Source organism: Triticum aestivum, chromosome 6A (genome assembly GCF_018294505.1).
Source record: "Triticum aestivum cultivar Chinese Spring chromosome 6A, IWGSC CS RefSeq v2.1, whole genome shotgun sequence".
In the NCBI taxonomy this organism is placed as follows: Eukaryota; Viridiplantae; Streptophyta; class Magnoliopsida; order Poales; family Poaceae; genus Triticum; species Triticum aestivum.
In genome coordinates this window covers 119,385,457-119,403,398 of record NC_057809.1, presented here as the reverse complement: position 1 = coordinate 119,403,398, position 17,942 = coordinate 119,385,457, and the positions used below count along the sequence as shown (strand labels likewise).

The 17,942-nt window shown below is 43.2% G+C and overlaps 2 protein-coding genes and 1 pseudogene across 4 annotated transcripts; 1 reads left to right on the top strand and 2 right to left on the bottom strand.

Moving 5' to 3' along the window:
• Positions 1–432: 432 nt before the first annotated feature.
• Positions 433–2,566, top strand: LOC123132423 (4-hydroxyphenylpyruvate dioxygenase). The gene is made up of 2 exons (XM_044552214.1): positions 433–1,710; positions 2,111–2,566. Exons 1-2 carry the CDS (start codon positions 596–598, stop codon positions 2,295–2,297), a joined length of 1,302 nt encoding a protein of 433 aa, XP_044408149.1. The 5' UTR covers positions 433–595; the 3' UTR covers positions 2,298–2,566.
• A 541-nt stretch (positions 2,567–3,107) lies between these two features.
• On the bottom strand, positions 3,108–6,293 carry LOC123132421 (urease accessory protein F-like; annotated as a pseudogene).
• On the bottom strand, positions 3,108–8,503 carry LOC123132420 (urease accessory protein F). Of its 3 annotated transcripts, none has more exons than XR_006464690.1 (4): positions 8,318–8,472; positions 7,220–8,036; positions 6,597–6,784; positions 3,108–3,374 (listed from the first exon to the last, which is right to left on the bottom strand). XR_006464690.1 is itself a non-coding variant. In XM_044552213.1 (4 exons), the coding sequence occupies exon 3, from the start codon at positions 7,998–8,000 to the stop codon at positions 7,227–7,229; it is 774 nt and encodes a 257-aa protein (XP_044408148.1). In that variant the 5' UTR covers positions 8,001–8,060; positions 8,161–8,226; positions 8,318–8,469; the 3' UTR covers positions 6,553–6,784; positions 7,220–7,226. The 3 variants fall into 3 exon arrangements, 2 of the variants coding, with proteins under 2 accessions (XP_044408148.1, XP_044408147.1); XM_044552213.1 differs by lacking the exon at positions 3,108–3,374 and adding an exon at positions 8,161–8,226 and having other exon boundaries at positions 6,553–6,784; positions 7,220–8,060; positions 8,318–8,469; XM_044552212.1 differs by lacking the exon at positions 3,108–3,374 and having other exon boundaries at positions 6,553–6,784; positions 7,220–8,060; positions 8,318–8,503.
• Positions 8,504–17,942: the final 9,439 nt, after the last annotated feature.

Below are 17,942 nucleotides of genomic sequence, written 5' to 3'. Positions count from 1 at the left end.
TTCAGATCCGAAACCAAACGAGCTTATTATGAAACTGTCGCCAGATCCACCTTCGTCAACTTCCATCCACCATGGGCAAGAAATAGGAAGATGAGGGCTTCCACCACACGCCGCCCCCGAGCAACGGTGGCAAGCTTCTCCACAACATATCACCAGTCGCCTCAGCGACATCTACCCGAGACCCGTCCTCCTCTCTTATCCCAACTTCGGCCGACGAGGCCGTCGGAGGAGTAGAGGAAACAAAAACCAAGATCAACTCTAAAAATCAGGAGGGAGGGGAGAGAAAAAGAAAGATGAAATGACCACTACTAATAGCTAGAGAGAATATGAACCTGGCAATATTTTTAGCTGAACTTTTTTTTGCAATAATAATATTTCTAGCTGTACTTGGATGTACCTTACCCTGGGCCAGTCAGCAAACCCATCACACTAGCTCGAGCCCCCACACCACCAAACGCCAAAAGACAAATCCCACCCGCCACCACTAAACCCCAAGGCCCACGTGGCGTCATCTGCTCCCTTTATTACCCCCACTTCTCCCGTAACTGATAACCCGGAGCCACTACCACACGCAGACAAGAAGCGAACACACACCATGCCGCCCACCCCCACCACCCCCGCAGCCACCGGCGCCGCCGCGGTGACGCCGGAGCACGCGCGGCCGCGCCGAATGGTCCGCTTCAACCCGCGCAGCGACCGCTTCCACACGCTCGCCTTCCACCACGTCGAGTTCTGGTGCGCGGACGCCGCCTCCGCCGCCGGCCGCTTCGCCTTCGCGCTCGGCGCGCCGCTCGCCGCCAGGTCCGACCTCTCCACGGGGAACTCCGTGCACGCCTCCCAGCTGCTCCGCTCGGGCAACCTCGCCTTCCTCTTCACGGCCCCCTACGCCAACGGCTGCGACGCCGCCACCGCCTCCCTGCCCTCCTTCTCCGCCGACGCCGCGCGCCAGTTCTCCGCGGACCACGGCCTCGCGGTGCGCTCCATAGCGCTGCGCGTCGCGGACGCTGCCGAGGCCTTCCGCGCCAGCGTCGACGGGGGCGCGCGCCCGGCCTTCAGCCCTGTGGACCTCGGCCGCGGCTTCGGCTTCGCGGAGGTCGAGCTCTACGGCGACGTCGTGCTCCGCTTCGTCAGCCACCCGGACGGCAGGGACGTGCCCTTCTTGCCGGGGTTCGAGGGCGTGAGCAACCCAGACGCCGTGGACTACGGCCTGACGCGGTTCGACCACGTCGTCGGCAACGTCCCGGAGCTTGCCCCCGCCGCGGCCTACGTCGCCGGGTTCACGGGGTTCCACGAGTTCGCCGAGTTCACGACGGAGGACGTGGGCACGGCCGAGAGCGGGCTCAACTCGATGGTGCTCGCCAACAACTCGGAGGGCGTGCTGCTGCCGCTCAACGAGCCGGTGCACGGCACCAAGCGCCGGAGCCAGATACAGACGTTCCTGGAACACCACGGCGGCTCGGGCGTGCAGCACATCGCGGTGGCCAGCAGCGACGTGCTCAGGACGCTCAGGGAGATGCGTGCGCGCTCCGCCATGGGCGGCTTCGACTTCCTGCCACCCCCGCTGCCGAAGTACTACGAAGGCGTGCGGCGCATCGCCGGGGATGTGCTCTCGGAGGCGCAGATCAAGGAATGCCAGGAGCTGGGGGTGCTCGTCGACAGGGACGACCAAGGGGTGTTGCTACAAATCTTCACCAAGCCAGTAGGGGACAGGTAAAAACACAACCTTTTTCCACTTTGACTTTGGGTTCTAAATTACATGATGCACGTGTAATGCTGCACAAAAGTATCAAATGTTACCGTTAGAACACAGAGTTGAACTCCATGCATGATGCACCTTTATGAAGATTGCGAGAACTAAAAGGGGAATAAAATCTTGTTCAAACCAAAAAGGGGGAATAAAGCTCCCTGTGCATAGTGGAAAACCAACGTATATTCCCAATTTGGGCCATAGATTAGCATAGGCAGCTATCTGCACAAGATTAGGTTCAGGAGGTAGTATCAGTTATGCTAATTCAGTAAGTGTGAGGTTCAGTGCTCTAATACATTCTAGCTGCATCTTTTCTCTGCTCCCTGTGGTTCCAAATCTAACTGCATCAGCTATTATGTTCAGGCCGACGTTGTTCCTGGAGATGATCCAGAGGATCGGGTGCATGGAGAAGGACGAGAGAGGGGAAGAGTACCAGAAGGGTGGCTGCGGCGGGTTCGGCAAAGGCAACTTCTCCGAGCTGTTCAAGTCCATTGAAGATTACGAGAAGTCCCTTGAAGCCAAGCAATCTGCTGCAGTTCAGGGATCATAGGATAGAAGCTGGAGCTGGAGGAGCTGATCCAGTACTTTGTATCAGGTCTCATGGAGCAAAAGAAAATGATGTTGTTTGTAAGATGCGGCGCGCAATTATGTCCGATGTTATAATTGGTGAAGCTGAAGACAGATGTATCCTATGTATGATGGGTGTAATAGATGGTAGAGGGGGCTCGGCTCACACATGAACAAAATGTACTGTTGGCATTGTTGTATAATCTTGCTTGCAAGTAAAATAAAGAAGAACCGATTTTGAGTTCTGCATCACACGGTGCGTGCGTAAGGTATCAAATCTTGGTTTTGGTCATACGAGCCATATGATAGTGAAGGTCATGATGCATCTTTATGAAGATTGTGACAACTTAAAGGGGAATAAAGCTCCTTGAATAGTAAAAGGCCAAAGAATCCAACTTTATTTTGGTTCAGCAGATAGTACTACTAGTATTTATGCTATAATTCAGTAACTTGAGGTTCAGTGCCCTACTGACTTAGGACAGCATCTTTGCTATGTTTATCTAGTCTCTGTGATCCAAATCTAACTGCATCAGCTATTATATTATGTTCAGGCCAACCTTGTTCTTGGAGAGATCCAAAGGATCAGGTCCATGGAGGACGAGACTGGGCAAGAGTACCAGAATGGTAGCTGCGGTGGGTTTGGCAAGGTCAACTTCTCCGAGCTGTTGAGATCTACTTCCTTTGTAAACAAATGTATTTAAACTGCCAGAATGTCTTACATTTGTTACAGTGAGTGTATGCTATGCTAAGAAAGCATTCACACATGAACATAATATGGGACACAGAATTATAATTGTTGTATTTGGTGAAGCTAAAGATAGATGTATCCTATGTATGATGAGTGTAATAGATGGTACAGAGGGCTCACACATGAACATAATTACTATTGGGCTATTGACATTGTTGTACAATCTTGCCTGCAAATATAGAATCATACTGGGCATCTGTCCTCGGGGTGCTTGCAATCTTCTGATGCCATTTTTCTTTAGGAAAAGCCAGTAGTTCTCTACTCTCCGGGGTAAAACTGTGAGCAGAAGTACACCAAATTACATTCAGCAACCTGAAAGAAGCAGAGAAAAAACATAACAAGGTCATCTAAACAAAATGGACCAGTGAAATCTCTGATCTATTTTAACATCTCCTTGTTACAGGAATCAACTGCTTAATTGCTCATCATGTCCCTGTTACTGTAGGAGACATCAATCATGTGAATGTTCAATTGCAATGCACAAAGTCATCGATCAATCATATGCCATGTTATAAAAGATGCTTTATACAAAGTAACATGTATCTCTCTATGAACCCGTTAACTGATTTTTTTCAGAAAATAAGGAGATGTGTTTCAATGGCATCCTACATCAGAATAATATGAAGGCATGAATTATACATGTACCATGAATTTGAGCCCTCTGTTGTGTATGCTTGAAGACATTGTACAACATGAGAGACGGAAATATATGGAAGCGAAACTCATTGTCAGGAGCAAAACAGCCTAGACCATGGCAGCCCTGCAACGTGTCAAACAGCGACGCAGTCTGTGATGCTTCAGAGACATCACGGTCCCTCCACTTCTGCAGCTTCTTCTCAGCATCTGGCGTAACCTGGTGCTGCAGCACCAAAGCAGCAAGCGGTCCGATCAAATTGAACATCGTCGCCAAGGAGATCACATCCCTCATTGTCACAAACATGTAAGCCCTGGGTGTTGTCTCACTGTCAAATCCAACCAGCCCGCATATCAACCCGAACGTCGGTGCATGGTGAAACGACACGTTCGTGGAACAGAGAAATGTCCTTCGGAGATCCTGCAGCGACTGGATCTCAGTGAAGACGGACGCAGCCACCCTCAACAGAGCCGAGCCTTGCGACGTGAACGCCTTCCTGCCTACCTCGTTTGTCAACGTAGCATCCAGCAGCTGATCTAGCCTGATCCACGCCGCGGCATCAGGAGATCTACTGGCGCAGTACACAAATAGAAGCAGCAGGCTTACAATGTTCTCCAAGACCTGGATTATAAATTCAAGCTGCTTCTTTGCTCTACTCCCCGTGATTCCAAATCTAACTGCATCAACTATTATGTTCAGGCCAACGTTGTTCCTGGAGATGATCCAAAGGATCGGGTGCATGGAGAAGGACGAGAGAGGGGAAGAGTACCAGAAGGGTGGCTGTGGACGGCTCGGCAAAGGCAACTTCTCTGAGCTGTTCAAATCCATAGAGGATTACGAGAAGTCCCTTGAAGCCAAGCAATCTGCTGCAGTTCAGGGATCATAGGATAGAAGCTGGAGCTGGAGAACTAATCCAGTACTGTGTATCATGGTCTCATGGAACAAAAGAAAACAGTGTTGCTTGTGATATGCGACGCGCAATTATATCAATGTTATAGTTGGTGAAGCTGAAGACATATGTATCCTATTTATCATGAGTGTAACAGATGGAAGAGGGGGCTCACACATCAACAAAATGTACTGTTGGCACTGTTCTACAATCTTGCTTGGAAGTAAAATAAGAAGAATTGGTTTTGAGTTCTAAACCACATGTTGCATGTGTATGGTGCGTAAAGGTATCAAACCTTGGTTTTGGCACACGAGCCATATGGCAGTGAATGCCATGAATCCAACTGAAACTTTTTTTGGTGCATCCACGCATGATGCATCTTTATAAAGATCCTGAGTTCCTGACAACTTTTAAGGGGAATATAGATCCTGACAACTTCACAATTCGTTGCATGGTGCACAACATATTATCATAGACAGTTATCTAAATAAGTTTGGGTTCGATAGATAGTACTAGTATTTCATCGTTCAGTAGCTTGAGGTTCAGTGCCCACCTGACTTCAGGCAGCATCTTCGCTAACTTTATCTACTCTCTGTGATTCCAAATCTTTATCTACTATGTTCAGGCCAACCTGATTCTTGGAGATGATCAAAGGATCGGGTGCATGGAGAAGGGCGAGATTGGGCAAGAGTATCAGAATGGTGGCTGCGGCGGGTTTAGCAAGGGCATCTTCTCCGAGCGGTTCAGATCTATTGAGGAGCATGAAAAATCCCTTGAAGCCAAGCAATCCGTTGCTGCATCACAGGATAGAATCTGGAGCTCAAGCAACTTATCTAGTACTTTGTGTTGTGGAGCAAAAGAGAACAATGTTCTCTGTAATATGAGATGATCCAAAGGATCGGGTGCATGGAGAAGGACGAGAGGAAGAGTACCAGAAGGGTGGCTGTGGCGGGTTCTGCAAAGGGAACTTCTCTGAGCTGTTCAAGTCCATTGAGGATTATGAGAAGTCCCTTGAAGCCAAGCAATCTGCTGCAGATCAGGGATCATAGGATAGAAGCTGGAGCTGGAGAAGCTGATCCAGTACTTTGTATCATGGTCTCATGGAGCAAAAGAAAACAATGTTGTTTGTGATATGCGACGGGCAATTATATCCGTGTTATAATTAGCGAAGCTGAAGACATGCGTATCCTATATATCATCAGTGTAACAGATGGAAGAAGGGCTCACACATGAACAAAATGTACTGTTGGCATTGCTGTACAATCTTGCTTGCAAGTAAAATAAGAGAAGAACTTATTTTGAGTTCTACATCACATGGTGCATCTGTATGGTGCATAAAGGTATCAAACCTTGGTTATACTGAATGCCGTGAATCCAACTGAAACTCTTTTTAGTGCATCCATGCATGATGCATCTTTATGAAAATCGTGAGCTTTAAAGGGGAATAAAGCTGCTTGCATAGGGCCACGTATCCAACTTCACAATTCGTGGCATGGTGTACTGTATTTTAGCATAGAGCCATACACAGTTATTTGAAAAAAATCGATTCAGAAGATAGTGCTAGTATTTATGCCATAATTCAGTAACTTGAGGTTCAGTGCCCTACTGACTTCAGATTGCATCCTTGCTATCTTTTATCTACTCTATGTGATTCCAAATCTAACTGCATCAGCTACTCTATGGAGATGATCCAAAGGATCAGGTGCATGGGGAAGGACGGGACCGGGTAAGAGTACCAGAAGAGTGGCTGAGGCAGGATTGGCAAGGGCAACTTCTCTGAGCTGTTCAGATCTATTGAGTACCAGAAATCCCTTGAAGCCAAGCATTCTGCTGTTGCATTTAGGATAGAATCTGGAGCTGGAGCAACAGATCCAGGACTTTGTATCATGGAGCAAAAGAAAACAATGTTTGTAATATGCGATGCATAATTAGATCAATGTTATAGCTGGTGAAGCTGAAGACAGATGTATCATATGTATCATGAGTGTAAGAGATGGTAGAGAGGGCTCACATGAACATAATGTACTATTGGCATTTTTGTACAATCTTGCTTGCAAGTAAAATAAAGAATTATACTGGGCATCTTTCCTCAGGATGCTTGTAATCTTCTGATGCCATTGTTGTTTAGTAAAGCCAGGGGTCCTGTACTTCTCTGAGGTAAAACCATGAGCAGAACTACACCAAATTGCATTCAGCAACCTGAAAGAAGCAGAGGAATATCAGAATAAGGTTATCCAGACATATAACTGGGTGTATCGTGCATCATGCTGTCCACAAAATGGACCTGGGAAATGTCTGATCTATTTAAACATCTCCTTGTTACAGGATAATTGGATAAACTGCTCAATTGCTTATCATGTCCTTGTTAGGAGAACGCTCAAGTGAATGTTCAATTGCAGTGCACAAAACCATCGATCAACCATATGCCATGTTACAAAAGATGCTTTATACAGAGTAACATACATCTCTCTATGAACCAGTTAACTTATTTTCCCAGGAGATAAGGAGATATGTTTCAATACATCAGAATAATACAAAAGCACACATGGTACAGGTATCATGAAGTTGAGCCCTCTGTTGTGTATGCTTGGAGACATTGTACAACAAAAGAGATGGGAAGATATGGAAGTGAACCTCACTATTAGGAGCAAAACAGCCTAGAGAACATGTAAGCATGGCAGCCTTGCAATGCGTCAAGCAGCGGCGCAGTCTGTGATGCTTCAGAGACATCACGGTCCCTCCACTTTTGCAGCATCTTCTCGGCATCTGGCGCAACCTGGTGCTGCAGAACCGAAGCAGCTAGCGGTCCGATCAAATTGAGCCTCGTCGCGGCAGAGATCACATCCCTCATTGCCACAAACATGTAAGCGCGTTGCGTTGTCTCGCTATCAAATCCAACCAGCCCACATATCAACCCGAATATCGGGGCATGGTGAAAGGACACGCTCGTGGAACCGAGAAATGTCCGTCGGAGATCCTGCAGCGACTGGATCTCAGTGAAGACAGACGCGGCCACCCTCAACAGAGCCGAGCCTTGGGATGTGGATGCCTTCCTGCCGACCTCGTTCGTCAATGTAGCGTCCAGCAGCTGATCTAGCTTGACCCATGCCGCGGCGTCAGGAGACCTACTGGCGCAGTACACAAATGGAAGCAGCAGGCTTCCAATGTTGTCCACGACCTGGATGAGGAACAGCCTCAGGTCTTCTTGGTTGTTCACTATGCGCGATTGCATAGCTGCTTCCAGGCCGTAGGAGTGTGCGAAACCGCCTGTGGGGAGAATGGAATCCAGTAGCTGCCACTGGCTCCAGAACAGTTCCTGATTCATACTAGACGCCATGGCAGGCACTTGACTGATCGCAGAATCTTCTGTGTCGTCCAATCTCATTTTCTTCAAAGCCGAATGATCCCGCTCCATATGTATCAAGATGAGCCGATGGGCCAATCTTCAGTACTGAGAAATGAGAAGAGCAAACTCCTGTAAACCATAGAGAACAGCATAAGATCCCCAAAACGCAGGAAATTTTACACGCAAAAATATCATCCCGAATTCCCGATCCTGATTCTTTCCATCTCACATGCGATGAATTCTTCAAACTAGTCGTTCAAAGGTCCAAACAAGATGAAGCTCCCGGACTGGCATTCTGCCGAACACGCCGAGGGCGTCGATCAGACGCTGGAACGCTGGGTGTTTCGCCTACAGAATTGAAGAGGGGAGCGGAATTAGGCGCATACCTTCCAGCGTCGACGCGCCGGGGAACGAACTCCGCGAGGTGGGTAGCTTTATGCTTGCGGCGATGAACTCCGCTCAGGCACTCGTCGAACACTCGGCGATCGCTTCGGCGGGGATGGAGAGACTCGGGATGGATGAGGCAGTTTGAGAGAGAGGCCAGGGGTCAACGAGACGAGGAGGAACTCTCGTGGGCCTTCTGTTTCGCTTGTATTTGCGTCCATATCAAGATTTGGCCCACAGCTGCTAAACTTCTCCGGCCCACCCCCACTTCTACGGCGCAGTGCGTTGATCGAGAATTTCCTAACGGACGCTCGCTGCGTCGAGTTGTCGAGGCTTCGCACAGAGAGGCGAGCGACTAGCGATCAAGATGGGCCGGCCCACTGGAGATAGCGCTGGCGCTACAGCTTCCAGTTTTGGGAACCTTCTGGAGGGTTCCTGAACGGTTTTGGGAACATTCTAGAAGGTTCTTGAACCGGGTTTTCACTGGTTTTTTCTGTTTGCTTTTTCTTTGTTGTTTTTCCTGTTTTTTCTTTTTCTTTCTTTGCTTTTCTGTTTCTTTATTTCATCTTTCAATTCCTTTTTCTTCTCTTTTTATTTTCTTTTTGTTCACGTTTCAAATTATGTTTGAGAGTTTCAAAACATCTTCCCATTACAAAATTGTTCTCCATTTCAAATTCGCGCTTCCAAATTTGTTCTCCATTTCAAAATTTGTTCTCAACATTCAAAAATTGTTCACGCTTCCAAATTTGTTCTCCATTTCTAAATTTGTTCTCAACATTCAAAAAATGTTCGTGCTTTCAAAAACTGTTCGAGCTTCCAAATTTGTTCTCCATTTCAAAATTTGTTCTCAACATTAAAAAAAATCGTGCTTTAAAAAATTGTTCGCATCGTTTCAGAAACTGTTCACCTTTTAATGTTTTATTCACAAAACAACAAATATTTTGTTTAAAAAAAGTTCCCATTTCCAAAATTTGTTCACAAATACAAAAACTGTTCACATGTTTAAATTTTGTTTGCAAATGCAAAAATGTATGTGAATTTCAAAAAAATGTTCCAAATGTTGTTCACAAATTCAAAGCTGTTCAGGAAGTTCGAAAATTTGTTCACAATTTGAAAAAAAAATGGTTTCAAAATTTGTTCACATATGAAAAAAAATCTTCTCATGTTTATTTTTTGTTCAAAATTCAATAGTGTTTGCGAATTTAAAAAAAATCTTTTTTCCAAATTTTGTTCACATATTGAAGGTTCATGTTTTTCAAAATTAGTTCACAAATGAAAATAATGCTAGAATTTTGTAAAAGTAGTTTTAAATTTTCAAATGTATTCATTTTTTGAATTTCTTAATTTTTTTCTATAAACGTTTTGTGTTTACAATAACTAGTTGATTATTTCAAAAAATGTTCTCGTATTTAATTTTTTGTTCCATTTTTTAACTTTTTTGAGTTTCCCAAATAATGTTTTCCTTTCAAAAAGTATTTTCTTTTAAAAAAAATCTTGTTTGGCATTTTTGTAAAAATAAATAATCTGCCACGTATTGTAGTTCATATATACCGGGCTGCCATTTTACACACTAAATCTCAGTTATACAGTGGCTATGGACGCGCTTTCATGGCGGGAGGACTTGTGTTCTATCCCTCGCCCACAAGTTTTTATGGAATTTTGTGAATTTGTTTTATTTTTTGCTGCTTCTGTTTGGTTTTTTAACGTTGGCGCTGCCACTCTTTCACAAATAGCTTGCCTCGCGGAGTGGCTAGCGCATAGCGTGCGCATGTAGAGATCACGGGTTTGATTCCAGAACTGGCTCCTTTTTTGGCATCTCTTTCATTCAGCAAAGGACAGCGAATAGGCCGGCCCACGTGAACCGCATCCTGTGCGAAACGGCGACTTCTTACCGCAATAAGCGGCATATAGGAGGTCCCCGTTGATCGGGCCTTCTGCGAGCCCTACAACGGATGGACCGGCCGAGTAGCCACGACTCGCCTGCTGGCTACTTTTTTGTTTTGTTTCGTCTTCCGTTTTTATTCACTTTTTTGTTTTAATTTATTTTCTATTCACATTTCGAAATATTCTAAATACGTATATTAAAAAATTAGATTAAGTTATAAAAAATATATTAATCTTGCATTTTAAAAAAATAAATGTGTATACAAAAATGTTTTTGATGCACACGAAAATGTATAAATGTGAAACAAAACAAATAGAACATGTTAATTATGTGTACGAAAAATGTTTATGCATTATAAAAATATGTTTGTGTAATTCAAATAAAATCGATTCATGTGTGTGGAAAATGTTAGTCATGTGTATGAAAATGTTTTTCATGCACACAAAAAATGTACAAGAGTGAAACAAAAAAATTGAACATGCTAATTATTTGTACGAAAAATGTCGTTCATGTGTGCGGAAACTGTTAGTCATGCATATGAAAAATGTTTTTCATGCACACAAAAAATGTACAGAAGTGAAACAAAAATAAGTAGACACGTTAATCATTTGTACGAAAAATGTTATTCATGTGTGCGGAAAATGTTAATCATGTGTATGAAAAATGTTTTTCATGCACACAAAAAATGTAAAAAAAGTGAAACAAAAAACAGAACATGTTAATCATTTGTACAAAAAACGTTAATCATGTGTGTGAAAAAAGTTCATACATTGTAGAAAATATTAATCATGTTCACAAGTTCCAAGAAAAGTATATAAAATGTAAAAAAACGCATAGTTCAGAAAAAAATGTACAAATGTGTTTGGAAAAGGTTGCCGTGTAATTGAAAAGGTGTTCAAGACATGTAATCTTTAAAAGAAAATTATTCATATATTTGTAAATGTTCAACGTGTATCAACAAAATCATCTGTGCTATACAAATGTACATTGTCCACCAAAAAAGTAAATATGAGTTCAAAAAAATTGATTAAAAAACACACGAAAAACAAAAAAAGGAAACCGGTAAAAACCAAAAACCAAAAACCAAAAAAATAAAGAAACCGATTCCTGGTAGAGATGAGTTGGAAAAAATAAAAAATAAAACAAAGAAACAAAAATAAAACATGCATCCATCAGTCACTTGAAGATAAAAAGGTGAAATAATATATATTTGTGTCTATTGATCTTTTGCATGAGCAGAACTGAAAAGAAAGGGCAACAACAAAGAAGATAAATGGCACCATGGAGATGATGATGCTCTAGCCTATAGGATAAGGAAGAACAATTTTTCTTTGATGACATGGGTAGGATGCATGGTTTGGAAAACAGAGTGAAAGAGGCCCACTCTACTAGTTAGAAAAAGCTAAGTGTTTCCTTCCTTGATCTTCATGACTTGTTGGTGCTTCAGTAAGGCCTCAAAGAAACATGCTATGTTAGCAGTTATGAGTCCCTTGCCATGTTGTTGCGGACCTTGGGGATGTATAAATTAGAAGAACCTAAAACCTCTTCAAACGTGTAGTACATAGTCAAATATATTTCACTGTAAATTATGAGATTGTACTATGCATAGTCAAGATGTCATCTCACTACCTGAGCCTCGATACCCAAATTTCCACAAATGTGCATGATAGGATTACGAAATATAGAAGGGCTCGTTCTCATCTCAAAGAGCACATTGGTGAAATAGATGGGACTTGTATTAGGGCTTCTATTCTCGAAGGACCTTTGAAAGTGGGGTACATAGGAAGAATATGAGAAAACACATAATGTGATGGTAGTATGAGACTTTAATATGCACTTCCCATACGTTTTAATTGGACAACCGGATTTTACGCATGATACAAGTGTGTTACTCCATACAATTGACAGGACAAGGCCACCTTCACCCATCCTCCAAAGGGTGAGCATTTCTTGTTATTGCAACTTATGTCATTTATCCTCCAAGTCACATGCATGTTTCCTATTTTTTTAGGAAATTATTGCCTTGTAGATGTCAGCCATTCTAATAAATATGGATATCTAGCTCCATACAAAGGGGAACGTTATCATGTCCCTGACTTTTGGAGAGGTGCACCTTCAAGTACCCCTAAGGAGAGGTTCAACAAGATCCACTCCTCCAAGCACAATTGCATAAAGAAAACGTTTGGTGTTTTGAAGATGAAATGGTGAATTCTGCTCAAGATGCCAAACTACTGGATTGAAACACAGAAAATGATTATTTCAACTACTATAACATTGCACACCTATATTCTCGTCCATGGCAAAGATGATTGCCACTTTATTTGGTGTAAGAAGTATCTGGATTATGTTCCAACAATCCAAGTACATTGGATGCTTCAACTCTACGTGAAGTGGTCTCGACATAGCAAGATTTCGTATATGAATTCAATGGTATAATTTTATCACATATGATCCACATTTAGTTGGTCTAATTTATGGTCAAAGCTGGATTTGGGAATGCAGACGCGCATTATTCATTGAAATGGAGAGAGTGTCCGAATACTTGGAACACATGATGTTGTAAAAAAAACTATCTTAAAACCTCCGACCACTCTTCATTCTGAATTTCTCCCCTTTAGTTGGATGGTCTCACTCTTATGCCTTTTCCTACCAGGATTTAAGTATTGGCTCAAGCCACCTATCTTACTACTAATAATAAAGGGGTAGGTTTGAGTCTTCAAATTTAAGTCTGTCTTATTATTCAATGGATAGAAAGCTCGTACACATTTCTGCATAGCAAAAATCACAGAAAAATGCTCCTCTGTTTAAAACTAAAAGCCTCTCTCTTCAAGCCATATCATTTCTCCTACTATAGCCTATCACTGAACCTGCATAGAAAGGGCGTTGTTGTGTGTCAGTCGTAGCGAGCACTCAACACGCATTGCTCACGTCCCGCATCCCTCACACTTATATGGACCTGGCCGAGCAAGCACTAGCGAGCAAGCGCACTTGGCAAATCCTAATGGACGCTCATTGCGTCAAAAATGTTAGAGTTTCGCACAAGAGAACAATGAGCGAGAGCAAACTGGGCCGACACATTTTAGCGCTACACATAAAGGTGTGGTTCTGATTTTGGAACCTTCTAGAAGCTTTCAATATGGTTTTTACCAGTTTTGGGAACTTTCTAGAAGGTTCCTGACAGGTTGTTTTTTCCTTATTTCATCTTTTCTTTACTATTTTTTCCCTTTCTCTCTCTTTCCTTTTTTTGTTAAATTTAGAAAATTCAAAGGATTGGTTACGTATTTCAAAAAAACTTTAGAATTTCAAAAATTATCCACGATTTCAACAAATAATTTAAAAAATTCTGAAAAAGTTAATGTTTTCAAAACTTAAAAAATCTTCATAAATTAAAAAAACAAGTTTACGAAAAATGGTCTTGCTTTCAAAAAATAGGTTTATTTTATAAAAATGTTAAAATTTTGGAAAAGTGTTCGCGCTTCTGGAAAGATCACTTTTTCCAAAAAATATTCACGTTTACAAAAACTATTTGAAATTTTAAAAATATTCACATTTTAAAAATTATGTAGAAAACCATGTGCTTGGGTGTTCCTGGTTGCCACAGTGGTCTGCACTACAGTGTCAACGCGAGTCGTATGCGCAAAGGGCCGGCGGCACGATCTAGCCTGGCCTTATGCTTGCGTCGTTGTTGGTCTGTGCAATTTGAAAACATGAACGGTTTTTTTTTCCAATTTTTAAATTATTTGTTTAAATCATGGATAATTTTTGGCGAGGCCAGGCCAGATTTTTTATGTTTTCAAACAATTTAAAAAATTCAAAAAACGTTCATGTTTTCAAAATTCCAATAGATATTCACATATATTTTGGTATGTGTAATTTAACTATTGAGATATTCAAGAATATGACAAAATGTATTTAAAAAATATTCATGAACTTGAAAAATGTTCACAATTTTATAAAAAAGTTTATGCATTTAAAAATATTTGGGAATTAGGGGAAAAGCATGGACTTGAATTTAAAAACTCTTCATGAATTTGAAAATATATTTGCTAAACTCGAAAAAAATCCATCAAATAGAAAAAATGTTTACAAATTAAAAAAAATCATGTTTTTAACAATTGTTCTTGATTACTGAAATGTTCATGAATTTCATAATGTTTACAAATTCATAACATGTTTGTGAATTCAATAGATAATTCACAATTTTGAAATTGATCATGAATTCAGAAAATGTTAAAATATTCCTAGATTTTAAAATGTTAACAAAATTTTAAAATCACAAGTTTAGGTAATGTTCATGAATTTAAAGAAAACATGAATGAAAAATAGAACAGAGAAAAAATCGTAACGGCCGGTGAAAAGCCTTCCCAAAACCACATAAAAATTTGCAAAAGCTTCTAGAAAGCGGCCCGAAAGACCTTGAACAAGACGGCCTCTATTTATGGTTCGGTGCAAGAGATAACTCCAATTGTCAATTCATGTATTTTTAGCAAAGTAGGCCAGGCTTTATTAATGTATGTGAATGTTTACCGGAATTAGAAGAATATCATGGGGATCACCCAACCAAATGTGTCTACTCTGAGGGGGAGTGACACCTAGCCTAGCCAAATTATGAGCTCGTACTTCATGAGAAAAGATATACAAGAACTAAAGTCCGATTCTATCTATTTTAATTCTCCAATTATAGTCTGGCGCAAGAGGTAACTCGAGTTGTCGATTCATGTGAGCATGTGCTCACGCTGCTAATGGACCAGGCCTGTCGTCGAAACCTGTAAGCGATTTCTACAAAAATGGTTGTAATGGGCAATATATAGCATATTTGGAATAGAAATTCCTCTGAGTTGGAGCGATTTTGCTACTGGACCCTCACTACGTCCAATTGTTTGGGGCTTCGCACAGGATCGCATACAAGCGTGAGAGAGAGCTGGCCCATTTGAGTGTATTAAACAGTGAAAGCCTACCGGGGTTGTCCAAACCTTCTAGAAAGTCCCTGAATCGGCTTTTTTTTTTCTTTTACATGTATCTTTACCAGTTTTATTTTTTCTTTTTTTCTTTTACATTTTTTATTATTCTAATTCCCCCTTTTCAAGTTAGTTTTATTTTAAAAAAAATGTTTACATCTTTATCTTTACCTAATATTAAAGGGAGGAGGCTTTCATAGTTCTTCATAAGTCATCCTTTTATATCCGTTGATTTTATTTAGATTGACGGCTGAGATTTAATAAATAAATAATAGATCTAAAGGAGAGAGATCTAAGAGTTTGAGAGACTTACATGAGAGAGAGGGATCCGTGAGAGATTGAGAAAATATACGTGAGAGAGATTGAGGCGTGAGAGAGATTGAATTGAACCAAGAAAAATACGGAGATGTGCATGAGATTGTCTGGGAAGCCCTGGCGTGGCCGTGTAACAGCCATGGCCTCGGTTGAGACAGCGCGACAGGAGGTTCCGCGGTGACGGTGCTTTGGGTGCCAGCGAACGGAGGCGGGCGAGGTAGAAGGTCTTCGAGGCGGCGTCTTCTACCAACGGCGCTGGGTAGCCTGCCACGGTGGTGGCATCTGCTGCCGGCGGCGCTGGGTAGCTTGCCACGACAGCAGCGTTTGCTGCCGACGGTGGCAAAACTGGTGCGTCCGCAGGTGGAAGGAGAGGAAGAAACAGAAGAAAGGGAGGTGGCCATGGCGGAGGATCTCGCCGGAGGGACGGCATCGGGCGGCGATGTTTCTGGCGCGAGGCAAGCGTGCGAGAGGCGGCGGCGGCCAAACCCCCCTCTCTCTCGGTCTCTGGTGGCTGGGGGACGAGGGAGATCAGGATCAAGCGGGGCTCTCTGGTACGTCTTGGGCCAAAAACGCCAGCTGGCACTCTCTCTCTCTCTCTCTCTCTCGGTCTCTCTCTTCCTTGTGTTTTTCTCCTTTTCTATTTCTGAAAAAAGCCAAAGATTTAGAGAAGAAAAAAATGGGCTAGGAAAAGAGTTTGGGCATGGGGTTATTTTCCCTGGATTAAAAAAATGAGCTTGATCCATAGAATATAAATGGGCATGATTGAAATTTTAAATTCAAATGGATTTGAACTAGGACTAGGTTTTAGAAGCATCCTAAAATAATGATCTTTTTGGTGAAACTTGGAAAAAAGATAGAAGAAATATCGGCAAAGTTTGAGAGACAGGGGTACGTGAGGAAAGAGAGAAGCCTAATAGATTGAGGCTAAAAAAGATGTGTGTGAGAGAGATATTTACATACGTGAGAAGTTGAGGCGTGAGTGATTTTAAACCCAATAAAGTATGGAGACCCGCATTCGTATCCTTGCAAATGGGACCATCATAACCAAGAAAAACAAAGCAAACACCCATGCTCGGTGTGCTTGCACAACCACCTGATCATATTGCAGGTCATGAGGGGTCAATGGGGTCGCCAACCCAGAACATACTGTTGGGTAACACAGTAATTTCAAAAAAATTCTACGCACACACAAGATCATGGTGATGCACATCAACGAGAGGGGAGAGTGTCGTCCATGTACCCTCGCAGACCGTTAAGCCGAAGCGTTATGACAACGCGGTTGATGTAGTCGTACGTCTTCACGATCGACCGATCCTCAGTACCGAACGTACGGCACCTCCGCGTAGCACATGTTCAGCTCGATGACGTCCCGCGAACTCACGATCTAGTAGAGCTCGAAGGAGAGTTTCGTCAGCATGACGGCGTGGTGACGATGTTGATGAAGCTACCGTCGCAGGGATTTGCCTAAGCACTGCTACAGTATGACCGAGGTGGATTATGATGGAGGGGGGCACCGCACACGGCTGAGAGAGATCAATGATCAACTTGTGTGTTCTAGGGTGCCCCCTGCCCCCGTATATGAAGGAGCAAGGGGGGAGGCCGGCCAGCCCTGTAGGGCGCGCCAGGAGGAGGAGTCCTCCTCCTAGTAGGAGTAGGACTCCCCTCCCTACTCCTACTAGGAGGGGGAAAGAAGGGGGAGAAGGAGAAGGAAAGCGGGGCACCCCCCTTTCTAGTCCAATTCGGACCAGAGGGGGAGGGGGGCGCGGCCTGCCCTGGCCGGCCCCTCTCTCTCTCCACTAGGGCCCAACAAGGCCCATTAATCTCCGGGGGGTTCCGGTAACCCCTCCGACACTCCGGTAAAATCCCGATTTCACCCGGAACTCTTCCGATGTCCAAATGTAGGCTTCCAATATATCAATCTTTATGTCTCGACCATTTCGAGACTTCTCTTCATGTCCGTGATCATATCCGGGACTCCGAACTACCTTTGGTACATCAAAACATATAAACTCATAATACCGATCGTCACAGAACTTTAAGCGTGCGGACCCTACGGGTTCGAGAACTATGTAGACATGACCGAGACACGTCTCCGGTCAATAACCAATAGCGGAACCTAGATTCTCATATTGGTTCCTACATATTCTACGAAGATCTTTATCGGTCAAACCGCATAACAACATACATTGTTCCCTTTGTCATCGGTATGTTACTTGCCCGAGATTCGATCGTCGGTATCTCAATACCTAGCTCAATCTCGTTACCGGCTAGTCTCTTTACTCGTTCTGTAATGCATCATCCCGCAACTAGCTCATTAGTTGCATTGCTTGCAAGGCTTATAGTGATGTGCATTACTGAGAGGGCCCAGAGACACCTCTTTGACAATCGGAGTGACAAATCCTATTCTTGATCTATGCCAACTCAACAAGTACCATCGGAGACACTTGTAGAGCACCTTTATAATCACCC